This window comes from Martes martes (genome assembly GCF_963455335.1).
Source record: "Martes martes genome assembly, chromosome: 9".
Lineage (NCBI taxonomy): Eukaryota > Metazoa > Chordata > Mammalia > Carnivora > Mustelidae > Martes > Martes martes.
Genome location: NC_137896.1, coordinates 82,333,527 through 82,350,287, shown reverse-complemented (window position 1 = coordinate 82,350,287; position 16,761 = coordinate 82,333,527). Strand labels below are relative to the sequence as shown.

General features: G+C 48.0%; 1 protein-coding gene across 1 annotated transcript in view; it reads left to right on the top strand.

Annotated features, from left to right (window-relative positions):
* The window catches only part of SPRED2 (sprouty related EVH1 domain containing 2), a 115,307-nt gene extending 107,314 nt beyond the window's left edge, over positions 1 to 7,993 (top strand). The window contains exons 5-6 of the mRNA XM_080813030.1: positions 2,589 to 2,738; positions 4,693 to 7,993. Coding sequence (XP_080669156.1) covers positions 2,589 to 2,738; positions 4,693 to 5,358 — 816 coding nt within the window. The 3' untranslated portion in view covers positions 5,359 to 7,993. The remainder of the gene's footprint in view (positions 1 to 2,588; positions 2,739 to 4,692) is intronic.
* The last annotated feature ends 8,768 nt before the right edge of the window (positions 7,994 to 16,761 follow it).

Sequence of the window (16,761 nt, the reverse complement as noted above, 5' to 3'; positions counted from 1 at the left end):
TGGTGCTGCTTAAGAGTTTAACCCTTGAGATTTGACTCACGCTGAAGGGCCCCCACCTACTCATTCAGGAAGTATTTACTGAGATCTTTAGAAACCTCTGTATCATGACACGTCATCCCCTTATCTCCTAGGTTTGCCTAAAGCAGGGTGCACCTTTTTACTTGGAGGGATTGTGCTCAAGTTAATCTCAGCAAAACCCCTCTGAGAGCGGGCATCGGAAAGGGCTGGTAGGGGCTAGAAGCAGCTGTGCTGTGTATGGACTCCCCGCACCCACCCCCCTCCCCGGGCATGATCAGGGCTACATTTCCATCCAGCTCTGCAGCGGCTGCCTGCCCTGGTTGGGTCGGCAGGACCCTGCCTGGCTTGGAGTCTGTCGTCCTGTGTGTGAATCGGAGCCAGCGCTCTGCCTGCGTCTGCGTACCAGCCCCCTATCCCCCCAACCCCCACCCCCGAACAAGCCGGGGCCTGGCAGATAGCCAGAGACAAGGACGAGCTCTTGGCTTAACTCTGTCTGATCTACAACCACCCGTGTGTGAAAAGAGGGAGGTAGTCAGTACCTCTGAGGATGGGAAGAAAGAGCGGGTGAGAGTGGGAAAACAGGACAGAGTTTGGGAGAAAGTAAGCATTCCTGTGTATCCGTTTGGTTGCTTTCAGTTATTGGGATTTGAGGAGTAAATAGCAATTCTTCCCTAAGTCCTGACATACTGAGGGAGAGAAAAGAAAGGAAATGCATGAAGAGTGATGATACCTGTCTTGGCCCACGTCTGCAGGAAGCAAACAGCTCAGGTGGGGAGACACCACGATTGGACAGACCCGACCCGCCAAAGTGCAGGGGCGCTGATCTCCACAGCCTCCCACAGTGGGGTGGGCTCTTGGCCTCCAAGAGGACTGCACCATCCCCAGAGTGGATGCCAGCATGTGCTGTTTGCCAGTTGGGTAGCTCCCGAGAGGCCAAGAAGTAGCAGACTCTCTGTGCCCAGTTCCACTGCACTGCTGTGGAGAGGAATGAGGAGAGGCAGAGTATGCTGTGGGCAGGACTGCCAAGGCGGGGGAGAACAGAAGTGAGGGGAAAGTGTGCCCCAGTGATGAAACCAATGCATTCTGGCTGAAGTTCCCAGGGCAATATGCTCACACCGTGGGGACAGCCTAAGGTAGATCAGGATTTAGGCTTGACGAGATCCAGAAGCTCAAATGGCATCTGTGGGGGTGGCTGCCCTGGTTTGGCTTCACTTCCTCCTCAGGAGGTTCTTTCTTGTGCCCTCACCAGGATTCCAGGCTTCTAGGACCCTTAGATCTTAACTGACCTCTCCATGAAAAATCTTCGTATTATGTCAGAAAGGACCGTGAATCCGTGTCTGAATTAGTCACTCTGGATTGAAGGATCAGAAACAGCATCAGCTCTGCATCACTTGGACCAAACAGGATTAGAGGGGAAAAATCTGAAGGGTTGGGTCTCCAAAGAGGTGCTGCACATGTCCACCAAGTTTTAAAAATTAACAGTCGTTAAGTTGCATAATGGGAATATGGGTATCTTTGTCCTAAATACTGGTCCCACTTTTCTGGGCAGGTATTACTATGTAAGTTGGGAGTGAGGGTATAAAAATAATTTTCATAAGTCTGTTTTAACCTTGCCCTCAAAAAGATATACAATGCTAATAAAAAAACATGTAAGATAAAGAGATAAATAAGCAAATGAGGCAAGGGAATTAAGACATTGAGAAGCAAGAGCCAAGGAGGAGTTCTTGATTTTTCCCAAAATAGGACACCTAGATACAAGAAATAACTTTCCATTGATTTGGGAGAGAAAAGGATCTCTGACTCTGAGGAGCCAGGGGAGGAGGGGATTCTGAGGATTCCTGGCTTTCAAGGTGGTGGCCACAGTCCATCCCAATATGGGATCACCTTCCAAAGACACTCACAGAGCTTCCAGTCTGAACCCATCACCTCTACTGGGGGAGCAGCTCTCACCACTGACAGACAGGGGCCTTCATTCTCTGTGCAATCCCCTCTCTCTCTCTCCCTCCCCCCCACCGGCTTACAGTGACCACCACCCCCCAAGGCTTGCCTTCAACCCCAAATTACAAAATTTCTTCCAGGAAAGCCAATGCCCGCGATACCCTTGAGGTATCCTTATTGCTGAGACTTTCCCAGGCTGGGATTAGCTCCGCACAGAAACATTTGGATTTGATTTTTTGCCTGTTTGCATCTCCCCTGTGCACCAGAGTCCCATGCAACCAGGGCTTCAAGTGAGGTGACCATTTTTTATCAAACTGGGACACACTCACAGGAGGCCTGATGAAGCGAGCCCTTTCCCTGAAGCCTGGTGACTGCTCCCACATTTGAGAAAACAAACCCAGCTTTCCAGGGTTGGATGGCTGGCTTTCTCTGCCCTTTGAGCCAGCCACATCGTGTTTAGACAATCTGGCCCTTTAGGGGTCCTTCTGCCTCCCACAGCCAAGATAAACTCCAGATTTCGGGAAGTCCAGCAAGACACCACAAGTGGGGGTAGACAGCATGTTCGGTTTGGGTATGTGGGTTTGGTTTTTGTTTTTGTTTTAATTAACTCTGGGTTACCTCCCTCTAAACAGACAGCTACAGACAGTTCTTCTAATTCCTCCCAGAAGAGGGAACAACCTACTCGGACAATCTCTTCTCCCACATCCTGTGAGCACAGGAGGATTTATACCCTGGGCCACCTCCACGACTCATACCCCACGGACCACTGTCACCTTGAACAGGTGAGCAACCCTCTGGTTCCTCTGAGAGCACGGGGTGGGCAGCTGCTGATTCTGGGACAGCCCCTTTCCCCTTCCATGTGGCCCAAAGCTCACGGCCAGGCATCCTCTGTTCTCCATATTGATGATGGTGGTGGCAGCTTATGCCTACTTAGCTTTCTGTGTGCGAGACCCCATGCTAAACCTTTCCTGTGCTTAAGCTTGTTGAATCCTCACAAATGACCCCCACGAGGCATGTCCTCTCTCTTAGAGAGAGTCCTTGATAGAACAAGTTACAGATGCAAGCGTGTGCTTACCCAGCATGCTACGCTGCCTCCCGAGTTCCTCTGTGCAGAGGGCTTCCTGGCTTGGTGTGAAAGCCCAGAGCCAGGATCAGGACTAAAGAATGCTGTCCGCTTGGCTCGGGCACCCTGGCATCGCAGGCTGCAGGCCCAGGCTTGCTTGGGGAGATGTAGCTGAAGTCTGGAATTCAGTAACTCAACAAATATTTACCAGGCGGCTGTTCTGTGGAGCAGGTTCCCAAACTTTGGGACATGGACTGGTGCCTGTGGAGGGTGATGTGGCCACCAGTCTGCTCTGAAAAGGAAAAAAGGAACACAGGGCAGTGAAGGGTTTTGGTTTGGTTTGGTTTTCAACATAAAGCTAGATTGATAGAAACCTAAAAAAAAAAAATCTTACTGTGTGCTTCCTAATATTTTGGCATTAAAATACTCTTTTTAAAAATCACTTTATGATACCTATAGTTGGGAATTGACCTTTTGACTCCTTACTTCGCAAAATAATTAGCGAAGCCTGTTCTGCTCCCAGGATTTGTTTTGATCTATATAAGATTATGGTTTACCGAAGTCTGTGAATCTAATAGGAATTTGGCAATATGCAAGACATGGTCCCTGCCCTCAAGGAGCGCACAGTCTGGTGAGAGTGATGGACAGATTTAGTTAGCAGGTGATAAATCCTGTGACAGTATTAGATTGAAGATGACAAAGACAGGTGTGAGCCACACCTGTGTGATAGAGAATCCGAGGCTTAGATACGTGCTAGTAAATTCCAAAGTCCGAATTTTACTCTAGTGGGTTCCCTCAGAGCCGTGTTCCTCACCCCTTAAGAAGCCTTCATCCCCAGAGGACGTGAAGTGGATTAATAACTACACATTCAGTGCCTGCCCCCATGGACAGGGCCTCCCTGACGCCAGAGCAGGACTTGCTGCGGAGAGGACTTTGTGGCTCATGGGAGAATTGAGGCCAGGAGGGGTGAGGCTCTGGGTCTGGCTGCCCCAGTTCACATTCCAGCCTGCCCCTCACCACCTGTGAGACCCTGGCAGCATGCAGACTCCAGGCAGTCAGCCTCCGGATCTGCACTCCTGTAGCTTCCCAACCAGATGACAAGAGACCCCCGTATCCTAGCTCCTCGTATCCGTTTTTGCTTTTATGAACATGACCCACAGTACAAAATGCATTTCATGTTGTGACGCAGTAGGCAGCTCTCACAGACACAGAGATACCCACAGAGGCCACCCTTGTAACAGGCAGTGTGCTCTTGTCCTTCTCTGCTCCCCCAGGAGAAAAGCTGGTCTTGCAAAAGAGAACGCACTGTACAGACACAGGTGAAATTAATCTAAGCTGTTAGAAATCAGGAGGGCTGTCACCGTCACCTTAGGGAGAGGGGCTCAGGGAGGCCTCTCACATTCTGCTTCTCCCTCTTGGTGTGTTCAGCTTCCAAAAATTCAAAGTCCCTTTTTACGAGTCCCCTCGTGTATGGTAGTACCTTGACAAAAGGAAAAAAATTTCCGACCCAGGAGTGGATGGAGTCACAACTTGCAGGACCTTCGACCTAGGAGATGTTCACTCATTCCAGGGTGGGTCCGATCTTTGTGTCAAGGCCAGAGGTACACAGTGGAGGATTTGGGGGGTTGTTTTTGCCGCTGCTGTAAAACAGTGTCTCCTTTCTCCCGGGGCAGCCGATGCCAAGGCCCTACCGCCAGGTGAGCTTCCCCGACGACGACGAGGAGATCGTGCGCATCAACCCGAGGGAGAAGATCTGGCTGACGGGCTACGAGGACTACCGGCATGCGCCCGTGAGGGGCAAGTCCCCGGACACATCGGAGGACGCCGACTCGTACGTGCGCTTTGCCAAGGGCGAGGTCCCCAAGCATGACTACAATTACCCATACGTGGACTCCTCGGACTTCGGGCTCGGCGAGGACCCCAAAGGGCGCGGGGGCGGTGTGATCAAGACCCAGCCGTCGCGGGGCAAGTCCCGGCGGCGGAAGGAGGATGGCGAGCGCTCCCGGTGCGAGTACTGCAGGGACATGTTCAACCACGAGGAGAACCGGAGGGGCCATTGTCAGGATGCGCCCGACTCCGTGAGAACTTGCATCCGCCGCGTGAGCTGTATGTGGTGTGCGGACAGCATGCTCTATCACTGTATGTCGGACCCCGAGGGAGACTATACAGACCCGTGCTCGTGCGATACTAGCGACGAGAAGTTTTGCCTCCGGTGGATGGCTCTTATTGCCTTGTCTTTCCTGGCCCCCTGTATGTGCTGTTACCTGCCCCTTCGGGCCTGCTACCACTGCGGAGTGATGTGCAGGTGCTGCGGGGGGAAGCACAAAGCGGCCGTGTGACTCAGTTTCCCTCCTTCCCCTACTCCTCCTCCTCCTCCTCCTCTTCCTCCTCCTCCCACAGCCACAAGGGAACTTGTGTCCGACATACTCTCACCTTCTTCCCTGCTCCCTGGTACCTTGAGGCGCTATTCCAGCCTGGGGAGCCCGCCTAGTGGACTCTGCACTTCCCCCCGCCCCCCCACCCCCACTCTGCATCAGACACACACGCACACACGCAGTGTTGGAAGGAAAGGAACCTCCGCACAGACACTCGTGTATTATTAACGATCTGTAATCAATCTGTCTTATACATGCGTTGATTTCATGTCTTTCCTCCCACCTCTTCCAGTGCAAAGGCGCCTGTGGTCGGACTGCTGGTTTGGGGTGGGGTTTGTAGTTGGTTTTTCCAGCTGCTCCTTTCTCTTGGTTCAGCTCGCGGGTTGCTAAGGAGCATTGGGTTCCTGCAGATAGGTAACGTCAGAGCGATGAAACCCCACCAGAAGTATTTTAACCTGCAGTTGGATTATGTATAGGAGGTGAGCTAATTAACAAACTCTCCCACAAAAACAAGATCGCTTTAACTTTTTGGAAAGCCAAATTTCCCAAAGGAAGCTGTAGTTTCTATCTGGAGCGCATCCTCATTCTCTGCCCTCCCCAAGAAATCTGTCAATCATTTACTGATGCAAAACATTCATCCATGAAATGACTGAGAATTGAGCCTTAACTTGAGATTAACTTGTGTGAATCAGGAAAATTCCTTAAACCACATTGCATCCGCATGGACCACGCCTAGAAAGGGGGGATTTCAGGTCTCTGAGAGCCTCCCCAGTAACCCCTTAAATAGAATTTTTTAAAAATTGTGTCCCCGCCACTTCTAAAAATTTAGCAATATTAGAAGACAACACTAAGAAATTGTGCTCATTGTTTTGCAAATGAAATAGTTGAGTCATACACATACACACACCCGTGTTCTCCAAAGAGTTCCAGTTGAGAAACACCAAGGTTGTGGTAAATAAAATTAAAGGAGCTTCCTCCCATATCCCCTATTTTGGGGGAGGGGTGCATTTTAAATGTCCTAAATCTGAAGAGTGGTGGGTTGCATTATGTTCATGGGTTTCTGTTTTTGTTTTTGTTCTAAACTGAAATTCACATCACCAAATTCTTCGTTTATACTTGGGGGGATTAAAAAAACCAAGGCCATATGTAAAAACCCTTCAATGCCTAAGTGTCTTTCTCCTGCATCTCCAATCCCAGACTTGCCAGTTCGGGTGCACAGATGGTTAGGCCAGCAGTCTGGGTCTACCTGTCGCCTTGCCATGTAGGAGGCTTCTAATTAGCTGGAAAAAAGTATTTTTCTAATATATTGCAAGGAGTAGCCAAATCTCATTTCAGAAAGAAGAAAAGCGAAGAGTGGTACCTAGCATAGTACAATCAGAACGTCATGGAGACCATAGGGGACAGGCTTGTCAAGGCTGGCTCTTCTTCCCGCCATGTTCTTCCTGTGCTAATTGCCAGCTGAGGGCATGGCCTGCTCTCTGTATCTCCACTCCCCCCCATCCCTTCTCTTTTGCACACAGGACAGCTAGTCTTCAAGGAAAGGGACTTTTTTCCAGTCTGCCAATCGTATTGGGAAAGTGCTAGCCATGCTTACCTTCTTGGAATGTTTTCAGCTCATCCGAGCGCCCATTACATTTCTTTAGTCAGATCATCAGTGTAAATACTCCGTGTGCTTATGAGTTAGTTGGTAGATGTTTTCATTTGTTGGGAGTGACTGGTTTGGGCCTTCTGGCTTGGAAAGGAGCAAAGAGCTGTCAGTCTGGTGATGGAAGAAAAGAGAACTGTTTCCCAGCCTGGAGAACATGTAGAAAACCTCCAGCCAGCCTCCAGACCCTGTCAAGAGACCAGCCCCCCCCCTCCCCCAGCCCCCCCCCTCCCCCAGCCCCCCCCTCCTGAGGCATTTCCTCAGGGCCTTTCTCAAGGTCTCTCCTCTCTACAAAGCACAACACTAATGTAGGTTTGTTAGACCTCAGTTCAAGTGCCCCTATTTATTTCACTAGGAACACACACATCCTGGCACATTTTGTTTGTAGTCCCTGTTTAGTTGTTACTGATCCCTTGTCCTTTTCCACCTTTTGAAGAGTTATGCTGGTGAATCTTACTCCGCCTATACGTTTTGGTCTGTGAAGGCAGCGAGTGGTTAAGGGCACAAGGACAGCCATGGGGACATTGATGTAAATACGTCTCTCTAATTGCCACACTGCAGCTGAACAGTGTGTAGTATTTTCCCAGTCAGCTTTGCCATACTGACGTCAATCATTTGAGAGAAATTATTCAGATTTTATTTTTGTATCTGTGGTAACAAAACATTAACCAAAAGATTTGTTTGGAAGCTTCCTCTGACCACCCCCCACCCCCAAGCTATTTGCTCACATTAACAAATTAAAGTGCCTGAAGCATAATTCATTCTTTACCTGTATACTAAAAACCCTGTTGTATTGATTTTTTTATAATAAGCCTTTTTACCTCTGTGTAAAAAATATATATACAAGTGTATGATGTACATTTTAGTTCTTAACTTTTTTTTATGGTTTCTAATATGTATGACCAATGTAGTCATTGCTTTAAAATGTACCATGTAAATATAAACACATCCTAAAGATCATTGACTTTGGGGTATTTGTCTGACAGGAGATTGGGGGTGCGGTTGAGCCTCAGCACATGCAAGAGTTCTCGCAGAGGATGGGAAGGGGCTTCCTTTGGAGCAGGACGCGTGGACACTGGTCTGTTTTTGTGAGGCCCTTCCCGGCTGTGGTTATGTCATATTCCCGAGGGGAGACTGCAGCTCCTTGGGCTTGGATGCTTCAAGCGAAAGGAATGCTGTATGTCACAGCCCCGGGAACACCCCCTCGTCCTAGGCCTGGCTTCCCCCACGCGTGCTCCTCAGAGGGAACAGCTGTACTTCCTCCAAGTTGTTTCCACCAATTCCTGTTGAACTTCGGGTGGGTGGGTTTGTGTGGAGTTTGGGAGACAGTTTCTCACAGAAAACAATTGTTAACACTGCAAGACCCTTGGTCTCCTCAGAGTGGTTCTCTTTCAGTGACATTTGGCCCACTTTCCCTTCCAAATGGGCTCTTTGGATGCTCAAAAGTTAACAGTGGCAATCCCCAGGAGGAAGGTGTGGGGTCTTTTAAGGGTCACAGAGGAAAGTGTCAGCTCCTCTCCAGAGAACGGAGCAGGGGCCTTAAAAAGACATGGAGAGGGGCCGTCTTAGTTTTAACTCTTACAAGCCACTGGCAAAGGTGAAAAACAACAGAAGATGCTGGAAGTTGGAAAGCCCGAGAAGAGAAGCCATAAAGATTAGTAACTAAGAGATGACCAGAGAACATGAAAGCTGTTCAGAGTAGGGGGGCCATAACGATTATAGTGGGGTGGAGAGCCAACATGGGAGAAGTGAAGACATCCAATGGAAAACATGTTTTCAAGAAATTTGATGAGCCCTGGTCCTTTCCCAGCCTTGCTCCGTCTTCCCTGCTCTCTTGGGCCCATCAGGCTGCCTCAGGATTAGCTGGTCATCTGGTGCCCTGTGTGTTCAGCCAGGAGCAGGGCGTGCTGCGCACAAAATCTCCTTTAAACCTCCACTGAGAAGAGGGTTCATTTCCACTCAGGTGAGAAAGCAGGAAAATAAAGTCCATTAATTCACAATTCCATGTCTCTGCCATTACTAGCCTATTAACCCTTGGGCAAGTGACTTCAGCTCTTGGAGCTTTTTTTTTTTTTCCAGGTAGAGGAAATACCCCCTGTTCTCGGCACATCGGGAAGGTCAAAGGCTCTGCTGTAGTTACAGTGCAGAACACAGGAGGTGCTTCGAAATGCTAGCCCTGTCCTCAGTTCCTCCTCTATTCTGGAAACAAGAGGAACTGGAGAGGACAACCGCTTGAAGCACAGGAAGCTGAAGTGCTTGTGGCTATTTTGTGAGTATTCAGACCTACTACGTTGAGATTTCTTTTTCTTAACCTCTCTGCAGTTCTACATTCACTTTTGATTCCTTGCTGGCCCAAGGGCTAGCTGCAGAAGTGTCCTAGGCTGGCCGGATTCCTCTGGGGCCAACCCGTGCAGCTTGCCAGAAGGTTCGGGGCCTCTGAGTGGTTCTGCCAAGAAGGCTAGATCTGGCTCAGCGTATTTGACCAGGATGGGAACACGTGGTCTTGCAGAGTCCTACTACCTTAAACCTTCCAGCTCTTTGGTGGCCTTGACCCCTGCAAGTCAGTGTGCTCCTCCTCTCCAGGGCCACAGCTTCTCAGATGTAGACCTACCCCTATATCTCCAACAGTGGGCACCGCCCTACCCCCTGGAAAAGCAGGACATCTTCTCAGGGGAAAAATTGTTGAAAGAATTCTGTTTTACAGGGACTTCTCAGGTGGTCTGTTCTTCTAATGTGGCTTTTGAGCAGGCAGCCCCTCCATGTGAATGAGGGGCCAGAGCTAGTAGAAGCATGCCAGCTGCATGCAGGCATTTTTACTATAGGTGCCTCGGGCTTTCTGATTTGTGGAGTGAGATGGTTAGACGTGCCCCACGTTGTCTAGGCCTAAACCAGATGTGTGCAATGAAGGGAGATGGCCCTGGTGACATATGGCGTGACCAGACCCTAGTTGTCACCTAGCAAATCAGGGCCCACCAATCTTCTCAGCTAGTGGTCTCCTCAGGGCAAGCTGGCCACCTAAAGGGCAGTGTTGGGTGGGTGGGGGTAGGGCAGGGACAGAGCGAGTAGCAGGAAGTACACTCTCTATTTTATAAGGATATCAGCTATACTGGATTGAAGGCGTACCCTAATGACCTAATTTTCCAATTTAATGACCTGTAAATTATCTGTAAAGACTGTTCTCCAAATAAGATCAAATTCTGAGGTACCACAGGCTAGAACTCCGTTATTCATTGGGGGGTGGGGGGACCCATAACACTCTCCTGTCCCACCAAACACACAGTGCTTACTGTGTGTTTTTCTGGACTTTTCTATGCATTTATACATAGATGTGTGTGAGTATACATTGTTTTTACTTAAAAATATGTCCTCAGACACTCTTTCAATTGGAAATCTTTGTCCATTTATGTATTGATAATATGTGCTCATTGCCATTTTGTTTCTTCCTTTGTGTGCTTTCCTGCTTTCTTCCTTTGTGATTTGTTGATTTTCTGTAGTGGTATACTTCTATTCCTTTCTCTTTTTTGTATCTACTGTATTTTGCTTTGTAGTTACCAGGAAGCTTACATACAACAATTTAACAGCCAATTTTAAGTTGGTAACAAGTTTGAATTCACCCTGAAACTCTACGTTTTTATTCCCCCCCCACTATACTTTGTTTTTAATACCACATTTTACATCTTTTTATCCTGTGTAGCCTTTAATTATTATAGTTATTTTTAATACTTTTGCTTTATCCTTTGTACTAGCTTTATAAAGTGATTAATCCACCAGCTTTACAACAGTATTCTAAATTTTACTATACATTTACCTTTACCAATGAGAGTCATACTTTCATGTTTTCCTATCACTAATTAGCACCCTTTCCTTTCAGCTTAAAGACATCCCTTTAGGGACACCTGGCTCAGTTGGAAGAACATGTGACTCATGGATTTGAGCCCCACACTGAGTGTAGAGATTACTAAAAAACATTTAAAAAAAAAAGGCATCCCTTTAACATTTCTGGTAAGGCCTGTTGAGTGGTGATGAACTCCTTTAGCTTTTGCTTATCTGGAAATTTCTTTATTTCTCCTTTGGTTCTGAATAACAACCTTGCTGGGTAGAGAATTCTTGGTTGGAAGTTTTTTTCTTCTAGTACTTTGAATGTATCATGCCAGTCCCTTCTGGCTAGCAAATTTCTGTTGAAAAATCTGCTCATATTTTTATGAGGGTTCCCTTGTATGTAACAAGTTGTTTTTCTCTTGCTGCTTTAACGATTCCTTATCTTTAATTTTTGACATTTTAATTATAATGTTTCTCTACAGACCCATCTATATGCTGCCTGTAAGAGAATCACTTCAGATGTAAGGACACAAAGATGGAAAGTGAAAGGTTGGAAAAATATATTCTATGCTAAGGAAACCAAAGGAGGACTGTATAACTATACTTATGTCAGACAAAACAGACTTGAAATAGACTACAATAAGAGACAAAGAAGGGCATTACATAATGGTAAAGGGATGAGTCCAACAGAGGATATTTGTAAATTTGTCATTTGTAAATATTTATGCACCTGACATAGAAGCACTTAAATATATAAAGCAAATATTAAAACACCTTAAGGAAGAAATAAGCAGCAACAGAATAATAGTGTGGGCCTTTTTAAAAAATATATTTTATTTTTTTATTTGACAAAGAGAGAGAGAGAGCACAAGTAGGCAGAGAGACAGGCAGAGAGAGAGGGGGAAGCAGGTTCCCTGCTGAGCAGAGAGCCCGATGCAGGGCTCCATCCCAGGACCCTGAGATCATGACCTGAGCCGAAAGCAGAGGCTTAACCCACTGAGCCACACAGGCGCCCCTAGTGTGGGGCTTTAATAGCCCACTTTCACCAGTGGATAATTCACCCAGGCGGAAAATCAATATAGAAACAGTAGCCTTAAATGACACATTATGCCAAATGCACCTAACAGATATATATAGAACATTCCATCCAAAACAACAGAATACACATTATTCTCAAGTGCACAGAACATTCTCTAGGATAATCATGTTAGGATAATCATTAAGCCCAGAACAGGGCTTAATAAATTTCAGAACAGTGAAATCTTACCACAATCATATTTTCTAATCAGTGGCATGAAACTGGAAATCAATGACAAGAAGAAAACTGGAAAATTCACAAAGATGTGGAGATTTAAAAACATGCTATGGAACAACCAGAGTCAAAGAAAAAAAAAATTAAAAAATACCTTGAGAGAAATGAAAATGGAAACACAACATGCCAAAGCTACTAAGACTGAATCAGGAAGAAACAGAAAACATGAATAGATTGATTACTAGCAAAGAGACTGAATCAGTAATCACAAACCTACCAACAAACAAAAGTCCAGGACCAGAGACAGCCTCACTGGTGACTTCTACCAAAATTTAAAGAATACATACCAGTCCTTCTCAAACTCTTCCAAAGAACGGAAGAGGAGGGAACACCTCCAAACTCATTTTATGAGCTTGATACAAAAACCCAACAAGGACAGCACAAGAAAAGAAAATTATAGGACAGTATCCTTGGTGAATACAGATGCAAAAATTTTCAATAAAATATAACAAACTAAATTCAGCAAAACATTAGCTCATTAACCATGAAAAAGTGGAATTTATTCCAGGTATGTAAGGGTGGTTCAGTATCCAGAAATCAATCGACAGGACATACCACATTAGCAACATGAAGGATAAAAATCATATGATCATCTCAATAGATGCAGAAATAGCATTTGACAAAATTCAACATCCATTTACAAAATGAAAAGCAATCTACTGAATGGGAGAAAATATTTATGAATCATATCTGATAAAGGGTCCTTTTAGTTCCTTCTTTAGCAAGTTCCATTGAGGCCATATCCTTTTCTTTAAAAGAGGGAGAAAGAAATTGGGGCAGGGGAAGGAGGTAGAGAGAGGGACTCTTAAGCAGGTTCCATGCCCAACATGGAACCTGACTCAGGGCTAAGTCCCATGACCCCAAGATCCTGACCTGAGCTGAAATCAAGAGTTGGACGCTAAACTGAGCCAGCCAGGCGCCCCAAGGCCATATCTTCTTGCATCTTCCCAAAGACACAGGGTAGCAGTTGTCTAAGATTAGCATCTGTTTCTTATAGAACATAATGTTCAGAGAGAGGTGCTGCCCCGAGTCTGGAGGGTGGGTCTCCTCTCCTTTAGGTTCTCCTCTTTTCATTGCCTTGTTGGTATTCACATGGAGAGCCCTCTCTCCGGGCTCAGCCCTGGCCATTAGACACGGTAAATGCAGCATCCTTAGCCTTCCCCCTTGGGTGCTGGCAGCTTCCTCTGTGAATCACAGTCTGCTTAGCTCAGGTGTCCGTGCCTGCTGAGCATTCCCTGGGATATTTCTGAACCAGCCCACGTTGTTTCTTCTGCTCTGCTCTTGGGCTCTCTGATGAGGCTGGGGAATCCAGGGTAGCTTGCAGACCTTTGAGCAGCCCCTCCCAGCCCCTTTCCCTTCTCTCCCCACCGAGGACACTTCCTCTAGCAAGTCAGCGTCGGAAGATGAAGATGCATGCCTTTAGCCATTCTTCTTTCACCATGTCGCATGCTGGAATTTATAGTCATTGTTGCTTTGGAGAAAGGCAGAGGCGGGGGAGGAAACTAGGCTGTGTCTTCCTGCCTGCCCAGGTGGAAGATCATCACTGACAAAGGGACTGAGTGAAACAAAAGTATTTCTTCCCCTTCCAGGGCCTGGCTGCCCCATTCTTTCTTCCCCTTCCAGGGCCTGGCTGCCCCATTCTGGTTCAGAGTGGCCAACACAAACGGTGTGAAATCCAAGACTGTTCTTCTGAACGCATCCCAGTGGACAATGCGGTTAGTGAGAATTCTGCCTGGATTTTGGCTCACGGCCAGTGTGGTCAGAAGGCTGTTGCCCGTTTTCACGTTTGTGTGGCATTTCTGGGAGTCATGGGGGATGCTGCAAGGGGGTATCAGGTGTGTCTAGTCTGCTTCTGCACTCACCTGGGGGCCTTTGGCATTCACATCTGTGGCCTGATGCAAAAACCATCCCACGTTTCTCCTTTTTTTGTCAAGTCTGGGTAATAACTACCTCTGTTTCATGCTTGCCATGCTCCGTTAGTAACTATGGTTGCCTTTTGAGTGTCTTCCAAAAAAGCCTTCCCCAGCCAAGGGAGAGAAAATGGATCATGTCTGCCCAGCTCTGAAAGCTGACATTGTAGGCCATCACAAAACCATCCTGTGCCGTGTGCAGCGAAGGAGAAAGGGCAAGAAAAAGAAACACACGGGACCCCAGGCTGCGGTCCCATTCTGAGTCTACCTTCTGGGGCCAGGAAGTTGTGGTAGGGCTCCTGCGTGCTGCTTTTGAATGAATGTCTTTGCCTCCTTGCTGGCTCGATGTGACAAGCAGAAGTCACTTTGAAGATACCTCGCCCCGACAGAGCCCAGATATTTACATAGTGGCCTTTCATTCTGTGAACAGAGTGTGTGCCTCTGCAAATATTTTCGGCCTCCCTGCATGCCTGTGGGCCCCTAAGTGCCATTCACCAGCTTTTCAGTTTGTCTTGCAGGCAGCAAGCCTGGGAGGGAGGCCTGACTCAGAGCGCCAGGGGCCCGGCTGTCGGCCGCCGCCACCTCCTACTGCTGCAGACCCGGACGGGAAGGAAGCAGTGGGTTTTACAGCTGGTGTTTTGGGTTTAGAGAAAAAGAGAGAGAGAGAGAGAGAATTTTTTAAAACTACCTCGCACATGTAAAAGGACACTAAACGTCGGTATATATGCGGTATTTGGGGATGAGAGAAATTGCAGGTTTTATATGATTCATCGTTCCTCTTGCTGACAGTGAAGGAGGTTTGTGCTCGGCCTCTGGTGTTCAGGGAGCTTGTTCCAAATGCTCTGATAAGAGCAGGAAGGCTCAGGTACCTTGCCCCTTCCTCAGAAGGATGGTCGTGTCTGGGTTATGTGAAGGCAGCGTGGCATTTGCTTCCGTCTCCTCTCCTAGGACTTTGCACAGAGATTCTCATTTTCCCATCAAAAACTGGGTCGGTGGCTTCAGGGGTGCAGGGGACCAGGGCGTGGAGAGAGGAGGAAGCCATACTTCCTTGAGTCTGACTTGAGCCTAGAAATATGCAGTGACCGATCAAGATGGGAGGGTCCCACTCAGGGCTGTGCCCCAGCAGGTGCATCGGGCTCCCTGGAGGTGGGGTGAGCCAGCAGCCCAGAACACGCAGTCTTTCTAGGATTAGGCTTTTACAAGTTCCCAAAACATGGAGTGCTGCTTCTAGGCTGACACATACCTTGGCAGGGGTAATGGGGCTTCTGCCCGGAGCTGGGAGTCCCCGGGGTCAGGCTGACCTCCAGGCTGCAGCTGGGCCTGGAGCAGAGGCCGCGTGGTAGGTGGGGCTGCCTCTCATGCCAGATGCATTCCCCGGGCAGCACCGGGGCCACAAGAAGCAGGCTGACCCAAGGACCAAGTGCACAGTTAGGGCAGACAGGGAGAGTCTGGTGGCCATCACCCAGACTGCTGGCTGGCCTGCCCCAGGCTCCCCACGCCCCATCCACACGTTCCCTGTAGGGCGGGCATATTGCAAGTTCCACAGTCTCCGCATGAAAGAGCAGCACTGGACCTCTGAAACACGAAGCTTCATTTTTCCAAAGCTGCATCAGACTCAAGTTTGGCAACACAGAGCGTGGAGTCCAAAATTATAACAATTCTATTAAGTTCTGTTTCGTGACTTGGGGGGGGAGGTTCAAGAGTATTTTTCTTATAATAAATTTACTAAGGTTAAGCTCTACATTTGTTGTGTGGCGTTTTCTGCACCTGTGTTTGATTTTTCTTAATCATCTGATTGTCAAGTGAAAGTCCTCTGCAGATAAATGAGAAATTGAGTGACACCTAAAAGCTAATATCGGTCCCCAAATCTGCTGTTCTTAACAATAGCCCCCATAGGCCTATGGTCATTGCCCTGTTTAATGCAGCCCATGTTTCCCTGACCCCAGCAGCCCCAGGACTGTCCGTGTGACCTCCCCTCTGCCACCACTCACACTCCCCTTGCAATTAGGTCTAGGCTCATGCCTCGTTCCGGCCAGTGGGCAAGGAGTACAAGTGACGGACAGGGGCATTCAAGAGTCAGCATGTTCTTCCCCTGTGTTCTACTTCCCCTCCTCTCCCCAGCACCGTACCCCACCCCCTGGGCTGTCATGGAGGCCACCCACTGTGGTGGTAAGCCACAAGGCGAAAGCACACTGGGACACTGAGTCACTCCAGGGAGAACAGCTGACACCGGGAGTGGCCCAAGTCAGGGAGTAAATGAGTAAGGACAAAATAAATCTTGGTATTAAGCCAGTATAATCTGAGGTTTGTTTGTTACCACCAAAGGCGTCCTGACTGATACTAAGATAGCAGCAGCTTATATACAAAACATCAACCTCATGAGACAAAAAGTCAGCTTCACTCTAGTAAAGGGAAGGCAAAAAGGTGACAAAAGGGCAGCCAGCACCCTCTCCCCCAGGCCCAGAAGTGGCTTCAGGAGCTCCTCAAGCCTTCACTGGAACTAGAGAAGAGGCAGAGCTCTGTTAATCAGAGCATGTTAAGCCACGAGGGAGCGACAGAGGGAGTGGTGCAGACGACACAGAAGAGCGCAGCCCCCTTCCGCCATATTTACCGTGTTTCCTCGAGCAAGCCACTCCAGCTCGGGATTTCAGCCCATGACTCCTTAAGTGAGCCAGGCCCGA